The 19,979-nt window shown below is 39.5% G+C and overlaps 1 protein-coding gene and 1 non-coding gene across 2 annotated transcripts; both read left to right on the top strand.

Annotated features, from left to right (window-relative positions):
• Positions 1-6,150: 6,150 nt before the first annotated feature.
• LOC139934711 (cystine/glutamate transporter-like) lies at positions 6,151-19,978 on the top strand. The gene is made up of 10 exons (XM_071929083.1): positions 6,151-6,946; positions 8,489-8,614; positions 9,843-9,945; positions 10,921-10,965; positions 11,333-11,456; positions 11,966-12,069; positions 12,980-13,076; positions 13,687-13,836; positions 14,671-14,848; positions 16,970-19,978. The coding sequence occupies exons 1-10, from the start codon at positions 6,412-6,414 to the stop codon at positions 17,032-17,034; spliced, it is 1,527 nt and encodes a 508-aa protein (XP_071785184.1). The 5' UTR covers positions 6,151-6,411; the 3' UTR covers positions 17,035-19,978.
• LOC139935486 (small nucleolar RNA U3) lies at positions 13,507-13,628 on the top strand. Its single transcript, XR_011785823.1, has one exon. It is a non-coding gene; the product is annotated as a small nucleolar RNA U3 (small nucleolar RNA).
• Position 19,979: the final 1 nt, after the last annotated feature.

Raw genomic sequence — 19,979 nt, 5'->3', positions numbered from 1 at the left:
TCAGACAATTCATTTAAAACAACAATGAAACAAAATTAAACTTGGGACAAGGATGCTTATAATAATGGGTGCATTCGTTTAGCTTTCCTGCGTAATCCCCGGTCGTCCCCGGTGCGTTCGAATAGCTTTTGGCTCATTCCAGGGGCTCACCAAGGTCAGCCCCCAGTGCCCTGCTTGTGGAGTGGGTCACTTGGGGGCTGGCCACAGGTAAACTACGTCACTACGGGAGCGGTGAGTGGTCGTTCGATTAGCTCCTGTCAGGGGCTCACCTGAGTGAGCACCGCTGGGTAGACGCAGGGAAGTTAAACAAACACACCCAATATTTGAGAAACCCCATCTACAGTCACGCCAGAACTGTGTGACCCAAATGACAATTGGGCAACATTCTTAAGGTTTTTAATTACATCAGGCACAGAGTGCAATTTTTATTCTCTTCGGAATCGTTGACAATTAAAGGCACAGACACGTTTGGTAATTGTCAAAGACCATTTTTCTCACTTGATGTACCCCAACATATGCATTTAAATAACAATCTGTGAAAATTTGCATGAGAATAAGATGCATAATGACAAACTTCAGCTGAAGCAATTTATTATTTATATCTACTTTACTTTAGAGGGAGCCGTTTTTCACATTGTTTATACTATCAACAGCTCTCCATCCCTTGTTACCAAGTAAGTTTTCACGCTAACAATTATTTTGAGTAGTTACCAATAGTGTCTAGTACCTTTAAACGCCGTACTACAAGGAAAATAGAAAATGACTAAAATTTCCATACTCGACTCCATAAATCTTTACACCCAAATAATCTCATAACAAGAAAGGCGTAAAGGAACACATGCCTTGGATCGTGCGAGTTGGTCCATAAAAAGCGTTAAATAACCGTTTGTTATAGGAAAGATGTTTTAAAAGTGGAACACATTGACCTACTCAAATATTTATCTCGAAATTGCGTGGTGTTCGTTTTAGTCTGCGAACTAAAAAAATTTACTCCCATATAAATGACCGACCGTGTTAGTGGACGAGGTAAAAGTAAAACCACGCAACTTCGAGGCATGTTTGTGTGGATCATTGTATTCTACTTTTACAACATCTTTCTACCATTATGCATTCTATAACAAACGGTTACAAACGATTTTCAAAGACCAACTCGACCGATCAAAGGCAACGTGTTCCTTTGATAACTGGAACAGTACTGTCCTGGCATGTAAACCTTTAGAGCAACTGGGTAATTATAAAGCCCAGCATAAAAGAGATACAGCACCAGTACCCTTAATAATCAACAACTTTGATAACGTACCCGGGAACTTCTGTAACTACGGTAAAACTACCATATCGCAACTGGTAAATAACAAACGTTTCCCGAGCAGGCCATGTGACTTATAAACAAGCCACAAACTTCTCCCAATAGCTCATCTTCAGAGATAACAAAATATGACAAGTCCTACTCACTTTTATACTGCACGCACGGGGAATTAACTGGTTGATGGATGAAGATTAATCTGTGGTTTTAGGTGATTTCGTGGAATTATTGGAGAACATTGATGACGAACCAGGTGGTTAAGAAAGTGATTGAAATCTTATGGAATTAGGCTGTCGATAGAGGGCGTTTATATACATTTCCACTAGAGACTTTTTCACAACCCGGATGCAAAGTCCAAGTCACTCCAGCGTTTACATTCTTCACAAAAATAGTAGACTGTGAAAATCAACCCAAATTGATTGGAGCAGTGGCGTTCATGTGTTACTTTAGATGTGTTCCGTGGTTTTCTAGACTTGTGACAAGTCGTAATGGTCTGTCGCGCTCGCGTCGAGTCGTGGTGGTTGTGTAACGATCCAGGTCTCTGCGACCGAATACTACCACTCTCGCGAGATCACTGCTCTCACGCGAAGCTGCTGGCTGTCGACTACTACTCGCTCCCTATTATTAAATGGGACCGAAGGCGTGAGATCAGTTGTCTCGCGGTTGCAAGCAATCTCACGAGAATACCGCCAGTGTCACGGGAACGCTGTACCGCGATAGACATTTAAAGACTTTAAACAAGTCTACGTTTTTTCAGTTCTTCAGTCGTGATGGTTATTATTCGGGTTGGGTACACCCCGTAACTTCGGGGTGGACTATGATTGAAATGTTGCTGTCATAATGTGGGTGCAAAGGGGTGTGGGCTCAAGTAAATTTAAAACATCTGCGATTGTACAAAAAACAACCGGCTTAATAAAGTGTGTGCCAAAATCCCTCAAACACCGACCCCCCCCCTCTCCTCCGAGTGCGCCCCCCTCTCCTCCGAGCACAAAAACCCACACCAATTGGGTTGTTGCTCCACCCCCACCCCCCCCCCCCCACCGTCACCCCTATCCCGGATACTGGTGGATCAAAAGTCGTTAGTTGTCGCCATAATTGCTCGAAACACACGTACGCCATTTCTAGGTGAGTTCATTTTAAAGGAACATCACAGAATCGGTCAAGAAAACAAATCGTCTAATTAAACATCCCTTGTAATAATTTCTGTCTGAAATGTCATAATTTGATGGGAAATAAATAAAACAAATTCCCGTCTCGAATTTATCGTTCAGTGAGCGTAAACTCGGACCCAGATGGCCGATCGTTCTCAAACTTATACAGGCTTCAGTTAATGTATATGGTGGATTACATAAAATGCTTAAAGGCAGTGGACACTATTGGTCATTGTCAAAAACTAGCTTTCACAGTTGGTGTATCTCAACATATGCATAAAATAAGAAACCTGTGAAAATTTAAGCTAAATCGGTTGTCGAAGCTGCGAGATACTAACGAAAGAAAAACACCCTTGTCACACAAAGTTGTGTGCGTTCAGATGCTTGATTTCGAGACCTCAAATTCTAAATCTGAGGTCTCGAAATCAGATTCTCAGAAAATAACTTCTTTCTCGAAAACTAATCCACTTCAGAGGGAGCAGTGTCTCACAATGTTTTATACTACCAACCTCTCCCCATTACTCGTTACCAAGTAAGGTTTTATGCTAATAAATATTTTGAGTAATTACCAATAGTGTCCACTGCCTTTAATACAACAACTATTTTGTTGGCCAAAAAACCACATTTTATGTAATGTTCCTTTAACAGAGTGTTTACCTGTCGGTGTTGATCGTCACCAAGGATACGTCGGGTCCAGTAAATCAGCTTGTGATTACAATGTCCCCTGCGTCGGCATCAGCATTTTGGGTTTTATTTCCTCGACGTCAGCAAAATCTCAAAGTGCATAACCGACTAGGTCAATACTTGCTTACCAGGCAATTTATTTTTAAGGCAGAAAAAAATAGCAAGAATTTGTTTAGCTGAGATCAAACGCTCTCAAAATAGTTTCGTTTATTAAGTGAGAGTAGTGAACACCCTGTTTGTGTTTTGGATATTCCAGATCAAAACTTATATTTTGTTCTCATTATTAATTCTTCTAAAAATAAATATCGCAGTTGAAGCCAAAATATTTCAAAATTATTTTTCTCCACCATGACCATCCTTAGGCCTGCCTAATCCACATAAAGCTGAGAGCAAACCTGCAAAAAGGTATATTATTCAACTTATCAAAGTCATACAGGTCCTCGAAACAGTTGTGCTATCTGAAGCCAACGGTGCGTACAAACTCAGGCGAATATGAACTCTTCTCTAAACTGGTGGTACGATCATTTTAAAAGCAGTGGACACTATTGGTAATTGTCAAAGACTAGCCTTCACAGTTGGTGTATCTCAACATATGCATAAAATAAATAACCTGTGGAAATTTGAGCTCAATCGGCCATCAAAGTTGCGAGATAATAATGAAAGAAAACAACACCCTTGTCACACGAAGTTGTGTGCGTTTAGATGGTCGAGACCTCAAGTTCTAAATCTGAGGTCTCGAAATCAAATTCGTGGAAAATTACTTCTTTCTCAAAATCTATGGCAATTCAGAGGGAACCGTTTCTCACAATGTTTTATAGCACCAACCTCTCCCTATTACTCGTCACCAAGATAGGTTTTATGCTAATAATTATTTTGAGTAATTACCAATAGTGTCCACTGCCTTTAACTTAAAAACAGATGGTTGGACGATCACTTCAACTCATTGCACAAAAAATTACTCACTCGTTGACCAATGTGCATATTAAATAATTTATTTTGTTTGCGGTAATACCGTGTGGGTATCTACTATTTTGGTAGATTATGTGCTTTTGGAGAACATGTCTCGCTTTTAATATACACATGGTGTTACTGAAGACCGATTGTAATTATTTTAAAGACATTCGACACTATTACTAATTGTCAAAGGCCAGTCTTCTCACTTGGTGTATCTCAACATATGCATGAAACAACAAACCTGTGAAAATTTGATCTCAATCGGTTGTCGAAGTTGTGAGATATTAATGAAAGAAAAAAAAACACTAGTCACACAAAGTTGTGTGCTTTCAGATGTTGATTTCGAGTCTTTTCACTTGGTGTATCTCAACATAGGCATGAAACAACAAACCTGTGAAAATTTGAGCTCAATCGGTTGTCGAAGTTGTGAGATATTAATGAAAGAAAAAAAAACACTAGTCACACAAAGTTGTGTGCTTTCAGATGCTTGATTTCGAGACCTCAAATTCTAAACTTGAGGTCTCGAAATCAAATTTGTGGAAAATTACTTCTTTCTCGAAAACTACGTCACTTCAGAGGGTGCCGTTTCTAACATCAACCTCTCCCTATTATGTACTCGTAATCAAGAAAGGTTTTATGCTAATAACTATTTTTAGCAATTACCAATAGTGTCCACTGCCTTTAACCATGCATTGCATCAAATCCCGTACAATAACATAGGATCCTAATATGAGGCACATTGTTGACTTGCCCCATCACCTCATGTCTCGATGAAAGGGGGGTAGTAATTAAAGCAATTGGTATATAGGGGATGAGATGGGAGGGGCGGGGGGGGGGGGTGTTCCACCACAAGAAAAGAAATAAACGAAACGAGTGGGACGGCTCCGAGTGGGACGGCTCTAATGTATGACACATCGATTTTGTCACGGGCCCAACCTTGTTTGATGCAGGGCAAGTTAAGAAAATTTGGGGTGTAATTGTTTTTCATTTGGTTAAACCTTGTTTGGTAGATATACTATGTGCGCTTTATTAATATAAGTTGTTAGCCAAAGTTTGGGGCTAAATTTAGGTCCGGGTTGAATGTAGATACAATAGGTGTTAATATATAAAAGCGTTGTGGTTAGATAGATGTATGGGTCATATTAAGGTACAGGTTTCGGGCTACATTTAGGTCAGGGCTGAAGGTAGTAACAATGTAGGCGTAGAATTTTTGATGAGGGGTTGGGGCTATATATACGCAAAGGTAGCATTTATGTATATAGGTATATAGGTTTGGGCTGTAATTTAAGATGCAATGCTGATGTAACGTTTAGGTAAAGCGTTTGGGGTACTTTATGTCTGGGTCACTTTTAAAGTATAACTTTGGGCTACACTTAGTTTTTAAGTACAATATTGGTGTAGCTATAAGATAAGTGTTTGGACCACATAGATCTGGGTCATATTTATGTTGGTTTTTGCTTCGATTCCATACGATTTATTGTTTAACTACAACCTTCAGTGTCAAACAACCATAACATAGATCAAGCGTGTATTTCGATTCACCGCTAACGAGTTTTTATCAGTAGTAATTCGAACCTTGGAACGCTCTAAAATAAAATAAAAACGTGCATTGTTTCAGCAAACAAAAACTTGGTAAATAAAGGAAACACGATGTTTCCTTTATTTACCAAGTTTTTGTTTGCTGAAACATGCATGGGCATGTTTTTATTTTTTTAGAGCGTTCCAAGGATCGTGTTTCCTTTATTTACCAAGTTTTTGTTTGCTGAAATCGCTCTGCCACGACACTTCCACCCAAATGTGACCCATACGTGCAGCCCAATCGCATTATCTAAAAACTACACCAACATTGTACCTAAATTTAACCGCACCAAAATGTAGCCCCAATACACTTGTATAAAACTGGGTGTTTCGTGCCCGGGCCAATGTAGAAACAACGTTTGATCAAATTTAACCCTAAATCATGAACCTATGTTTAGCCTGGAGCTAACTGTAGCTCGCATAACCTTTAGAACCTGTAGACGCGGCTTTACAACTATGGTTCAATGAGTTTTTACTAAAATGACAATCCGAGTTTTTAATATATAAATAAAAATAACAGTCCAAGGTGTGCTTTTTGTTATCTGTATACCGGTTACAAATTGACTTAATCTAATACAACTACTGCATGACTCACCTTTGTACTCAAAGTGTCAGTAATGGGATGTTTCGGAAAATAAATAGTTCCATTCAGACTTGAGGTTTTGACGGCTTTGAGTGTCTGTCAAAACTCCACGGGGGATTGTTGTTTCTTTCGACCGGTGGACATCTGTACGAGTCATCATGGATGGCCTGCACATGGCAATACACGAGACTGAAATATCCAGAGCCCATGTCAAGAGATGGAACCACGATCCTATTCCAGTCCGGATATCGCCGGAGCACGTCACCAAATTCCACCGAGCCGAAGTGACTCTTGAACGGCAGATCGGGCTCGGTGGATGCATCGCTTTCGTTGTCGGCACCGTGGTGGGCTCGGGAATTTTCATCTCACCGAAAGGAGTGCTGAAAAACACCGGCAGCGTGGGGATGGCGCTCATGGTGTGGGTCACCTGTGGGATTTTATCGGCCATCGGGGCGCTCTGTTACGCTGAGCTCGGGACGACTATCCCGAAGTCCGGTGGAGACTTCACGTATATTCTGGAGACGTTCGGAGCCATTCCGGCATTCCTGCGAGTGTGGACGAACCTGGTGGCCGTTATCACTGCACAGTATGCCGTCATTTCAGTCACCGGGGTCACCTACATGTTGAAGCCTTTTTTTGGAGACTGCGAGATACCGTACTTTTTGATTCAGTTTCTGGCTGTATTATTGCTAGGTAATGTATATATAGTCCACGATTACAAAATGGTGACTCAATCACAAAAAGTATGGTCATACTTTGGAGTTAATGAATATTGGTAAAAAGTATTATCCAATACCTCCTTGTTATAACTATGGAAAAAGGACCTTATCGCAAGTACGCATTAGGCGTAGAATAAGTTGCATGCTGGTCTAGCTAGGCCGATCAAGTTTGATCGCCAGTATATTTGACCAGCTAAACTGACCAGATAGCTAGACCGGCAAGGCCGATCACGTTTGGTCGCCAGCCTAGCTAAACAAGCATGCACCTCATTCAACAGCTGCGCAATTGGTATTTGCGAAAAGGTCTATATGGTAGTAAGCATTCTGCAAAGTTATTTCGCCTAAAATGCCATAGTGATGAGAAATTTAACTCTCTTAAGATCGGCTTTTGGGTTTAAAATTCCAGTGGTGTCCGTTTGTGAATGCTACGGGCATAGATGCGGTTGGCACTCGCTGTCACCCCGCAATTTAGGGGTGTAGAATCATAAATAATGTTTTTACAGACGGTTGCTATAAAAAGAAATCTTCAAAATGTCACGTATTTAGCGAAAAATGATTTTAAAAAACCAAAGCGGCCATATAACAAGCTTCCGTTACACGGACTCTTTGAATGTGAATCTTACGTTAGATTTTTCACCATTATTTACATTTTGTAGCGATAATTTGAATACATGATCTTTTTCGTCAATTATTCGTAAATAATTTTGTAAAAAAAAGATTTAAATTTGCTTAAGTAAGTTACTTTTAGACGGCTGAAAGTAAAACTAGCCCGGAAGGTCACGTGATTGTTTGTACCACTTTTTGGTTAGAAAAATCACGCGACCTGCGTTTTTGTCTTAAAATGCTCAAAAACGGCTAAATTTTATGATTTTTTGTTAAAGACTGTTCTTCTTCATTCCTGGAAGACCGTTGAAGTCATATCTTAGTCTATTTTGTAGCCCAAATAGCCCAATTCGGCCGGTGTGTCCCTTTAACCTGGGCCCAAATTCATAAAACCCATTAAAGGCACTGGGCACTATTGGTTATTACTAAACTAAATTGTTACCTTGCATTGTTACAACTTATCCTTGCATCGAGCAATGGAGAGCTGTTATTTGTCTAAACATTATATTAAGTAATATCGTTTTAGTTTTTGAGAAAGAGGTAGTTTCTCACTCAAATATTGAAACACTTCAGCTGAATTTGTTTATTATATGCATCTGATAGCCACGCAAAGTAATACAACTATGATGTTTTTTCTTTCATTTATATTCTCTTGCAAATTCGGTGAACAATATTGAGCCCATTAATTTTCACAGGTTTGTTATTTTATGCATATGCTTAGATACACCAAGCGAGAATACTGGTCTTAGACAATTACCAAAGGTGTTCAGTACCTTTAAAATCATTCTAATCATGTTTGGTCGCTTTGAGACGCCCTTCGGATTTGAAAGCGCTGTATAAAAACCGATTGTTATTATTATTAGTGCTATTCTTATTTATATTACCATCAATTTTAATTTTATTTGTTTCCCAGTGGCTATATTTTGGTTGAACAGTGTGAGTGTTCTATGGAGTAAGCGAGTTCAGATTATCTCCACAGTAGCTAAAGTCATTGAGCTGCTTCTCATCATCGCCTCGGGATTGTATTTCATGTTGCAAGGTAACCATTAATGTATACTTTGAAGACTTCTCCACAACTGGCTTTGATGTCATTTTAGGGGAAGATAAAAGTAGGGTGAACAAATAATTGCATGAATGTTCATCGTCCGAATATTCATTGGACATTCATTGGACATTCATTTGCATAAATATTCGATGTCTTAATATTCAGTGCCAATCAATCAATGTGTATTCAGTGCATGAATACTATTTGCGTGAATATTTTGCTGAATATTCATTGCATCAAAGCAAAACAAATATTTTGTAACATGAATATCTCTAAGATTGTCTCCACAACTGGCTTTGGTGTCACATCATAGAGAAAGATATAAAGTGGGGTGAACAAATCATTGCATGAATACTCATGGACATTCATTGAATATTCACTTGCATTCGATGTCTAAATATTCAGTGCCAATCAATCAAAGAATATTCAGTGCAAGAGTATTCTTACGTGAATATTTTGCTGAATATTCATTGCATGCAAAGCAAAACAAATACCTGTTAACATGAATGTCTCAAAGATTTTCTAAAAAACGGACTTTGATGTCACACACGTGTGGTGAACCATGCATTGCATGGATGTTCATTGTCTGAGAAATAATTATTAAATGTTTAATTCAAAGTGCTTGTTTGTATTATGTACATGTTTCTGGTGCAATTGCTATTTATTTTTAACTTGCCTCTTGCTGCATGCTCTTGTAGTGCAATTGTTTATTTCGTGCTTCTATTTATATTCTTTTAAAATATTAAATGAATAGTAGCACTTAACAGAGTTTATAGCAAGAGGTGTGTTATGCCTCCCTAGTGGAAAGTATTTTTGTATTTTAGATTTTAAAGATCTTGTATTTTGTATTTGTACTTAAATAAATATTTTTATATCCTAATGTTTTTCTGTAATTTTAAAAATAGTATATATATTTTCTTATGCTCTGTTATTTTAACGCAATTCAGCCTCTGGTTGCCAAGTTTGGATGTTTTTAATAAACCAATAATAAAAAATATATCCATCGATTGAACCTTTTTCTAAACTAGGATCAATTCTAGGACTTCAGGACGAGTTAAGGTCCGTATATGAAGACGTTAGAACGCATTGAAACAATCCTAAAGTATAAACACTCATCCTAAACTTGAGATAGGATTAATCCTAGCGTTTCGTGAAACTGGCTGCTGATCTTTTTAGGAGGACTTAACTGTATATTATTCCGGTTTTTTTTTCTCCGCTGCAGGTCAAACTGACAACTTAAAGCAAGCATTCAAGCCAGCTGTGTACGTGGATCTTAGCAAGCTACCACTAGCTATGTACTCTGGTCTATTCGCTTATTCTGGATGGTAAAGATCTCACCATGTCATCTTATTGGCTAGAACTGATTATGTTTTGGGTAATTGTGAGACTGACCCGTAGTGAATCAGGCTGACCGGGGTATGTCAATCTGACTCAGAATGCGGGTTGGGAACAATGGATATGTCTGGCCAGGTTTAGGGTATTAAGGTGACGACAGACCTGTAGCAAGGTCAGGCTCACCGGGGTGTCTCAACATGACTCAGTATGCGGGTTTCATTTGAACAGTAGGTCTGACCAAGGTGACGGTCAAGGTGAGAAAGACCCGTGACAGAGTCAGACTGATCGGTGGTGTCTGAACCGGACTCAGAATGTAGATAACATACATTTAAAGGATGGTTCTGACCAAGGTCAGGGTCAGGGTCTTGATAAGACTGACCCATGGCAGAGTCGAACTGAGCATGGGTATGTTTCAATCTGAATCAGAATGCGACATAGAAATATTTGAAGGATAAGTCTGACCAAGGTCAGGATCACGGTGAGACTGACCCGTGGTAGAGTCAGACTGAATATGAGTATGTTTCAATCTGACTCAGGATGTTAGAAAACATTTGAAAGATAGGTCAGACGCAGGTCAAGGTCACGGTGTTACTGACCCGTAGCGGAGTCAGGCTGACCAACAAGTATCTTAATGTGACTCAGGTGTGCAAACACATTAGAAACATTTAAATGATGAAGTTTGAACCGGGTCAAGATCAATGTGAGTCAGTTGGCGACTCTGGCTGACTTGGGAATAATATGTGCCAATGTTATCGTCGCACAGGAAAGGTGTGTGAAACATATTGGTGTTCATAGTCCAGACTATAATGAGATGCCTGTGCTCCTTTTTGTTTTAACATGTTTCGCTTTAATAATTATTTTCTCTTTTTCAACTTTTTTGTTCTTTTCACTAAAGGTATTTGTGAGTTCTCCCACCATTTTAAACAATTATTTAATTTCAATGTCGTTATGATTAATTTTTGCAGGCAGTTTCTACCATCATTTACAGAAGAAATTGTAAATCCTTCAAGGTAAAGTTTATTAAAAATATAATTACTCGGGTGTATGAGCGATATACAATCCCAGCCATATCTCGTTTAGGCCCCTGCCCCCTCTCAATGTTGGTTCTGATGGCACGGTCTTTGCGTTCCAGTCAACTTTGAGCAGTGGACGGGGGACAGGGGGAGAGAATGACTATTGTCTGTGGGAAGTGTACAATGAATGGTTTTACGAAACGTTCGCAAAGGCTGGCCCAAGCATTTTTGGCGGGATTGTAGCCCTAATGTTTGCGGTATTCCGATGTTTTCAATAAATTTTGGGTTAAGCTCATTATTGTATCACAATAACATCTCCAAAGATGATAATAATTTCTTTCAATTATTTATTTGTTATATGCAGGAATATTCCTCTAGGAATCATTATATCAATGATTTTCGTCACCAGTACGTACCTATTGGTCAACTTGGCATACTTCGTGGTGCTAGATCCGCTAGAGGTACTGTCTGCGGAAGCCGTTGCCCTGGTTAGTAGCAATTGATGTGCTTGGGGGAAATAGTTGCTGAGAACGGAGCCTCAAGCTGAATTCAAAGTTGAAGCCGTGGTTTCGAAAAGGCCATATGTTAGCGGTCTCCATATCTTATAAATATCTTAGTTAAGGGTGCCAGTTAAAAGCCAGACTCTCCTCTAAGGTAATTTTTTTTAATGAGCTCGACCAACTGAGCTATCTATGTTAGCGGTCTCCTTATCGTATACATATCTTAGTTTAGAGTCCAAAAGCCAGTTTTACTTTCTTCTTAGGTAAGTTTTGAAATGAGCTGCAGGCTGAGTTCTCCTCGACGTTTCGAGTAGTGTAATCTAGTGGTGTTCAGAAGATAATGTTTTCATGAAGTCTAGATCACACTACACTATAAAGTGGAAATCTCTGTGATCTTTTTGTTAGAGCCATCACTTGTTGCACCTGCCCCGCCCGGGGTACCACTGTTTAGGCTGATTGAAGGCTTTGACATTTTGTTTGCCTTTTTTCTTCTTTAGACTTTCAGCTCACGTGTTCTCGGTAACTGGGCTCTGGTCATCTCAATCGCCGTACCCTTATCCTGCATTGGATCTATCAATGGACAGATATTCAGTTTTGCGAGGTAATTTGTTTCAGACGTTTTTATTGGACTCTGTTTTTAAATCAGGTTCAAACCGTTTTTAAAGAAATCGATTGTTAGATACATGTATTTCGTTTTTTAAGGTAAAAATGTTGTCAGACATTTTTTTTTCCATGGACTTTGTTTTCAAAAAGGTTGAAAACGTTTTTTAAAGTAAACGGTCCTAAGATATTCAGATTTGCGAGGCACATTGTTGTTTGACGTTCTTTTCTGAGGACTTTGGTTTCAAGACGTTTTGTTTTTAATTGGATTCTTAACCGGGTAGGGAGTTACTAATCAGCCGGGTTAGCATGCCTGGGATTTGTTCCTTGGTAGGTGGGCTATAAGGTCGGCAGCCTCTAGCGGGAAGTTGCTCATCAGCCAAGCAATGACTTGCCTCCAACTGGGCCTAAATGTTACTGTTACGTCGTGTTTAGTGGGAATGTTATAGCTAGCTATAGTTAGAAACCTCTTGTTACCGGACATGGGTACATGAAAGTCCTGAGCAATGAGCAGGACCATTATGTGATACAGCTCTTGTGCTGATTTTTGTATCCTGTTTACAGATCTTTAAATAAATAAATAAATAAATAAATTGAAATAAATAGCCCAAGAATGGGACCAGATATGTGGAATGCACTCAGTCATTCAGATGTTTTATAATGCACTTCGAACATTCAGGAATATACACAGAATTTTCATTCCGATGGCATTCTGCCTTTAGTGTGTGACTAGGGTATAACTAATGTGTGCGCCTTGAAGAAAAGTGTGAAGAGCCATTATGCCCAACGTAAAGGTGCGGTTTCATGAACGCTTTGTACGGTGCAGGTCATAACATCTCGGAGCGATATGGTCAGATTTCGGCTGCGTAGATTTCTACCATTAATGTTAAAAACCGATTTATCTTATACAGGATTCTAATGGTATCATCACGTGAACATTGTATGCCTCGCATTCTGGGAATGATCCATGTACATAATAAGACACCTCTTCCTGCAGCAATCGCAGCCGTAAGTGAATGGTTTTATTTATTATAAGTTTGAGAAAGGCAATTACTCAATTGTCTTTGGGGAGTTTGTCTATATTTTGCGAGAACTGAAAAGGGACAAACACTCTTTTAAGGGTGTTTAAATTGTTTTCATTGCGCCCATCTACTCATTAAAGGCACTGGACAAACTTAGTAATTGCCAGAGAACATTATATGCATAAAATGTGAAAATTTGGACTCGATTGGTCATCAAAGTTGCAAGAGAATAATGAAAAAAGTATAACCCTGTTGCACAAAAAAATCGCGTTCAGTAGGGTAGTAAGAAAATACGTCTTTCTCAAAACTACGTTACTCTAGAGGGAGCCGTTTCTCACAGTGTTTTATACTATCAACAGTTCTCCATCGTTACCAAGTAAGTTTAAAATGCTAAAAACTAATTTGAGTAATTACACAAGATCAAACTTTTAGGGTTCGTTTCTATGGTATGTTTCTTCTCTCACGAATGGACATTTTGACTAACATACGCAAATCACGATGACGAGTCGTAGTGTCTACACAAAACTGGACAATCTGATACGGCAATACAATATTAAAGCCTCTAAAAATTGGTATCCAATATGTTTTTTTTTTAGTTTCCAATAGCAGTGGCAATGCTTATGAGTAGAAATATACAACAACTTGTCGACTACATGAGCTTCACCACGTGGCTGTTAGTCTCCGTCGCAGTTGCTGTTATACCTTACTCAAGATGGAAGTATCCTGACTTACACAGACCATTCAAGGTAAGTAAAGATGCTATAAAGGCGTGTAGTGGTCTAGCTGCTGTTATAAGAGCAGTGAGCACCGAATTCAAACTCTGGTGTATTTGATCAGCAGAGTGTGGGTTCGAGTCGCAGTCATTACACCTTTGCCTTAAAAGGACACGTTGCCTTGATTCGGATGATTTGGTCTATAAAATTGTTTTCTTTTTATAAAAATGCATACTGTTTAGAAAGATGTTGTCAAAGTAGAATACAATGATCTACAAAAATATGCCTCGAAGTTGCGTGGTTTTCCTTTCATTTTGCGAACTACCACTGTCGGCAATTTATGGGAGTCAAAAAATTTGACTCCCATAATGGCCGATCGTGTTAGTTGACGATAATTAAAACCACGCAGCTTCGAGTGATGCTTGTGTGGATCATTATGTTCTACTTCTAAAATATCTAATCATATTATGCATTTTATAACAAACGGTTACAAACGCTTTGTATAAACCAAATCATCCGATCCAAGGCAACGTGTCTCTGATAGCAAGACACTTTAGGTCGGGAATAGAGAACTTTAATTTTGGTTTTATCCTTACACCGATTTGTGTATGGGTTCGAATGGTTTTGGTTTCATTAACAGTACATCGAATGGGTAAAAATACAAAATATGGGGATTTTTGTGATAATCAATTGATTTGTTGATCGATTAATGACTCATCAATTAGGTTCCACTCATCCTTCCAATCATTGCGTGGTATTTAAAAAGACAGATCAAAATGAATAATGTCGGGAACGAATACATTACAAAGCAAGAATAGTTAGGACTTTACTATCAATTAATTGATAGATGAATTGATTATTTTCCAGGTTCCAATCATCCTGCCAATCATCTTCATTACATGTGCGTTAGTTGTGGTAGCTACTTCGTTGTATTCGTCTCCGTCAGACAGCGGCTTTGGTTTCATCATCGCACTATCGGGGATACCGTTCTACTTTATATTCGTCAAATGGCAGTCCAAACCAGCGTGGTTTCTGAAAGCAATGGGTAACGTGATTTGTTTACATTTTTGTTTTATTTTTCGTCTACTACTTTTTACATTATGGTCTTGTTCTTCTTCTCTCGTGTCCAATGCACTCTCGACGTTCACTGCTGTACACACTTTTGTGCCCGCCGGGTGTTCTGTACCAGGTCAGTGCCCAATGAGCTCTGCTTACCGCCGAATTCCGCGCTTACGATCACGATTCCCCGCTTACGTGCAAGCACCGAATTTCTGCGCTAGCCTTGTAAGCGTAGAATGCCTAGCAACGTTGAGTACGCACGCGCAGAAGCCAAAATTTGCCGCTTACCCGTGAAATACGCTTGCCGTAAGCACAGAATTCCCTGCTTCCGTAAGCGCCGTTCTGTGCTTACGGTGAGCAGAGCCATGAAATTGGGCCCAGAAGGTTCATTGACGTCACCGGACGCCATGTTGAATGTCGCATTGTAGTACTTTATGGTTGATTTGTATTCATTGGTGTCACCGGACGCTATTTTGAATCTCGCATGGTAGCACTTTATGGTTGCATTGTGTTCATTGACGTCACCGGACGCCATGTTGAATGTCGCATGGTAGTACTTTATGGTTGCTTGGTGTTCATTGGTGTCACCGGACGCCATTTTGAATCTCGCATGGTAGCACTTTATGGTTGCGTTGTGTTCATTTACGTCACCGGACGCCGTTTAGAATTTCGCATGATAGTACTTTACAAACGCGTACGAAGTTTTCAAACAAAATATAACGCCCTTACAAATAACATTGTGAACATAATCGGGGAAAAAGAATAACAGCTGATAAATCAAAATTATTTTCTTAAAACGGCAAACACATTGCTTTTTGTATACGTATTATGTACAGGCCTTCTAAATGATTTGGTTTATAGGTTGAGGGCTTCTTGTTTTTCGAGAGTTTCAAAATGGCTACTGCTGTGATGACGACCTAACCGTCTTGCACATACGCAATATAATAATGTAGGCAGGACTAGCTTTCAGTCAGTAATAACAGAGACTATGTGTTTGAATTAATAACTTACAGATTTCCAAAATGGCGACGCATTGGCTGTTTTTTTATTACTATCCGGTTCATATCAGATTCAATTACGACTTATAATTATTTTATAATACGTTTAATGGTGGCGATGCTATTTGCTAAACGGCAATTCGGTGTGTATTTCGCGGCTACTTTGCAATAACGGACTTTACACGTCTGATCGTGGCATTAAAATCAAAGTGCATGCAACTGTATAAATATTAGTATTAATATACATTGCACTGGATATCAACAATTCCAACGAACTAATGGTAAACGGTCCACGGTCCGCAGTTTTTTTGTTCATGTAAACACTTACCTCTGCACTCATGTAAACACTATCAATATACCTAAGAAAAAATACTGGGTTAACAGTTTGTAATAGGATTTTTCAAGTTTCACGATTTTACAAAAGTATTGTTCTCTCATAATATTAGATCGTTAATTTTGAGGGATTTTACTGATGGTAACAATGGGTGCGTTCGTTTAGCTTCCCAGGGTCGACCCCGGTGTGTGGCGGTTTTTTTTTTCCCAAGACGAACGTGGGTAACTATCTGCACACGTTCGTCCTGGAAAAAAACACCGTCACACACCGGGGTCGACCCAGGGAAGCTAAACGAACGCACCCAATAAACCCCCTTTTCAGAATAATGCAACGCATTTCAGTCAATGTACCAGTAGATGTCTATGGGGAATTGTCTTTGTGTGCGTGTACACCATACGGTTGGTTAGCACAGGCTGAAAGAAAGCGATTCAAAAGAGGGCGCTATCAGGTGAAATTTCGAAACAATGGGAGTCTTTTGGGACGCTTGGTGGCACCCGGACTTACCAGGTAAAATCCATTGTTATCGGTAATGTGCGCATGCTCAGAACTACGTAAACAATGTAAATTTACCTGGTAAGTCTGCTGCCACCTAGCGTTCCAAAGTCTCCCATTCTTCATAATGGGCGGGGGGGGGGGGCAGAACTTTCTGCCAAACCGGTGTTGAAAGAGAACTTGTACACAACTTTTACTTTTAACCTCCTTAAAATGTTCACCTTTTCTTGGACCATGATAATTTGTTTAACGTTTTTTTCTTGATTGTTTTCACCCACTACAGATTCAATGACGTGTTTCATGCAGAGATTTCTCCTTGTAGCTCCAGAGGAAAAGAATTCTGACTAGAAGACTTCCCAATTTGCAGAGTGCATAAATAATCCTTCCCCCGGCGAGCTATAAGTTAAAGATTATCGATGCGGCTTTGAGCTCACTGACGAACAACCGAAAGGGTGTTGTTTGCAGAGTAAAGAGGTCATGGGGCATATAGACGATGTGACCTGTGACATCACATGTTTATAAAAGAGATCAACATGACTCCCCATGAAAAATTACATAACCATTATAACCATGTGCAAGTTTAAAGCCATTGGACACTTTCGGTAAACAGTATTGTTCAAAGGCCCACACTTCGTGGATCACAACTTAAAATATATAAAATAACAAACCTGTGAAAATTTAGGCTCAATCGGTCATCGGAGACGGGAGAAAATAACGGGAAAACCCACCCGTTTCCGCACATTTCGCCGTGTCATGACATGTGTTTAAAATAAATCCGTAATTCTCGCTATCGTGAGAATTGATATTTGTTTAAATGTTTTCTCAAAAAGTAAATATTTCATGGAATAATATTTCAAGAGAAGTCTTTCACCATTACCTTCTGTAAACATCTAAGCTCCAGATGCTTAACTCAATCAGTTATTTGTAAATCTGTGAACTTTTATTTTTTTTCTGTTCCGAAAGTGTATAATGGCTTTAATTTAGACTGAACTAGTATTACAAAAACCCAATTTTGATTATAAATGTTAACAATACAAATACCATCACTAGAATTGAGTGGACATTTAAAATGGTATAATTGAACCGTACAGCACTGGCGGCTTGGGCAAAGACTACGGTCATGCGTTGCGGGCCACGGCTAACATGGGACTAGATTAGGCCTATACCGCAGCTGTACCACAGATTGGCCACTGCAAAGGCATATTCTTCAACTACAGTCACTCAGTAATCTAGGTGCGAAACCTCCGGGTTTCTGCTGCCAGGGCAACTGCTCACAGGCTCCGTCAGCCGACTTGAAGCCCCATGCCGAAAACGCACGTTTTTTTAAAGGAACTACCGGGCCCTAATAAGGCTGAGCGAGCCGCCGATGCAAAAGTCATGTTTACAAAAAAGGGCCATGCTGCATGTCTTAAGGCCAAAGTCGTTCAGTTCTGACGCGGTCTTTATGACTTCAAACAAACCTAGCATATAAGTTTAAGATACCAATTGTCATGTGTGCGGCACCTAAATGTAACCCGAGCCCTAAATGTAGCCTGACCGTGTAATCAAATTAAGCTAGGATATTGCTCATCATATTTTTGTAAAATAGTGTGTATATAATTCGTGTGTTTCTTTATATCCATGGTAAGTAATGTACACTTTTATTTCGTCTTTTATAAAGAGGAACATTATATTATACACATATTGACTGGCAATGAGGTAACTAGTGTATATCTATTCCCCCGAGGGACTTTGAGTGACCAGAATAGGGACCTCCTCTTCTGGTCACTCACAGACCCGAGGGGTACACTAGTTACCGAATTATGTCAGTCAATATGTGTTTTATATCACAGCTCGGTCTTAAATGTCAAATAAGAACAGAAATTTTGAAAAGAAAGGGAGTTTTGTAGTTGCAGTTGACGGTTCAAGTCAAGAGAGGGCGCTGTAACCGGGCACTGTTTTCAAAGACTAGTGCCCGCTCGGGTACTTGTTCCCGCAAACACGCGCGCACGAACACTGGACTATATTAGTTCATCCCACGTGACCGTATTTCAGCCAACCAGAATACAGAACAAACAAGAGGTGTGTTATGAAATTAACTAATCGAAAGTACACAAATTCTTATCACGAAACTTGGGTCCCCATTGCTAAACGTGGGAAGGGGGAAATCACTGACCAAATTAATGTTTAAAAAAAGAAAAAACACGCGGGACTGACACGGCAGTTGCGGTATGTAAAAAGAGAAGCATTATTCTAACATTGACCTATGCATTGATAATTTTTGGTATTATACTTGATTATTTTCATTGCCATTCAACTGCATGGGTTGTGTATGGTGGCGCAACTGTGCATGGGTGCACTGTGTATAGATGTGTGGTATCATACTGCTGGCTTACATGGTGCCTTCATCATGCAAAACCACACAGTGGATCGATAACGATGGCCAGTAGAGATATGAGGGTTGACATAGACCTTATGCACATGACGTCATTTCAGTAGGGCGCCCTCACCTAGAGGTCAAAAGTATGTTGTTCATTGGCCAATCCTGTGCACCGCGCGTACAAATCTGTGCGTTTCGATTGTTTCGTCACCGTTTTTCCACTAAGATGGCCGCTGGATGACGTCAATGCATAAGGTCTATTAGTACTGTATATTTTGCTGGCTGGCTCAGTTTCCTTTCAAAACAAAGGTGGTTGATGTTGAAGAGCCAGAGAGTAGGAGGGTTGACTGTGTACGGTGTAGATACATTCAGTCCATGATATCATAATGTAGGCAGGCATAGTGCACTCATCATTCAAAACCACAGTGGACGATATAGAATGGTCAGAGCTGCTGGAGGGTTGACTAAGTACTGTACAATATGCTGGCTGACTCAAAACCCAGGTGGGTGGATAATATTGAATGGTCAGGGAGTAGGAGGGTTGACTGTGGTACTGTGTAGATATATGTTCACCACATAATACCATTTGTGTCAAAGAATATGGTATTTGGAGATCTCCAAATCAACCAATGCATATTTGAATGTCGCGATTAAAATAGCACAATTATTATTGTTATTTACTTTATTTTATTATTAATCAACCGTTTTTGTAGGTTAGTTTTAACTAAACCGTGACCATCGATGGTGTGTGCTTTTACAAAACCTTATGTATTTTCCCTTCAAACCGTGTAAAGTTTAATGTAAATCTGTGGACATTGTGATTCGTGTCCTTCATATGTACAACAATATCATCAAACTAGGTTACATTCAGATTTCAAACGACTGTAAATATGCAATTTTATATGTTTAACCTTCTAGACAATAAATACTCATA

This window comes from Asterias amurensis, chromosome 3, assembly GCF_032118995.1.
Source record: "Asterias amurensis chromosome 3, ASM3211899v1".
Classification (NCBI taxonomy): Eukaryota; Metazoa; Echinodermata; class Asteroidea; order Forcipulatida; family Asteriidae; genus Asterias; species Asterias amurensis.
The sequence above is the reverse complement of the archived record's forward strand: the minus strand, read 5'-3'. Positions and strand labels throughout refer to the sequence as shown.

Coding starts and splice junctions, on each gene's coding strand:
- LOC139934711 (XM_071929083.1), top strand. CDS start 6,412: ATGGATGGCCTGCACATGGCAATACACGAGACTGAAATATCCAGAGCC. Junction 9,946..10,920: donor CTATTCGCTTATTCTGGATG/GTAAAGATCTCA, acceptor TAATTTTTGCAG/GCAGTTTCTACCATCATTTA. Junction 12,070..12,979: donor CAGATATTCAGTTTTGCGAG/GTAATTTGTTTC, acceptor TATCTTATACAG/GATTCTAATGGTATCATCAC.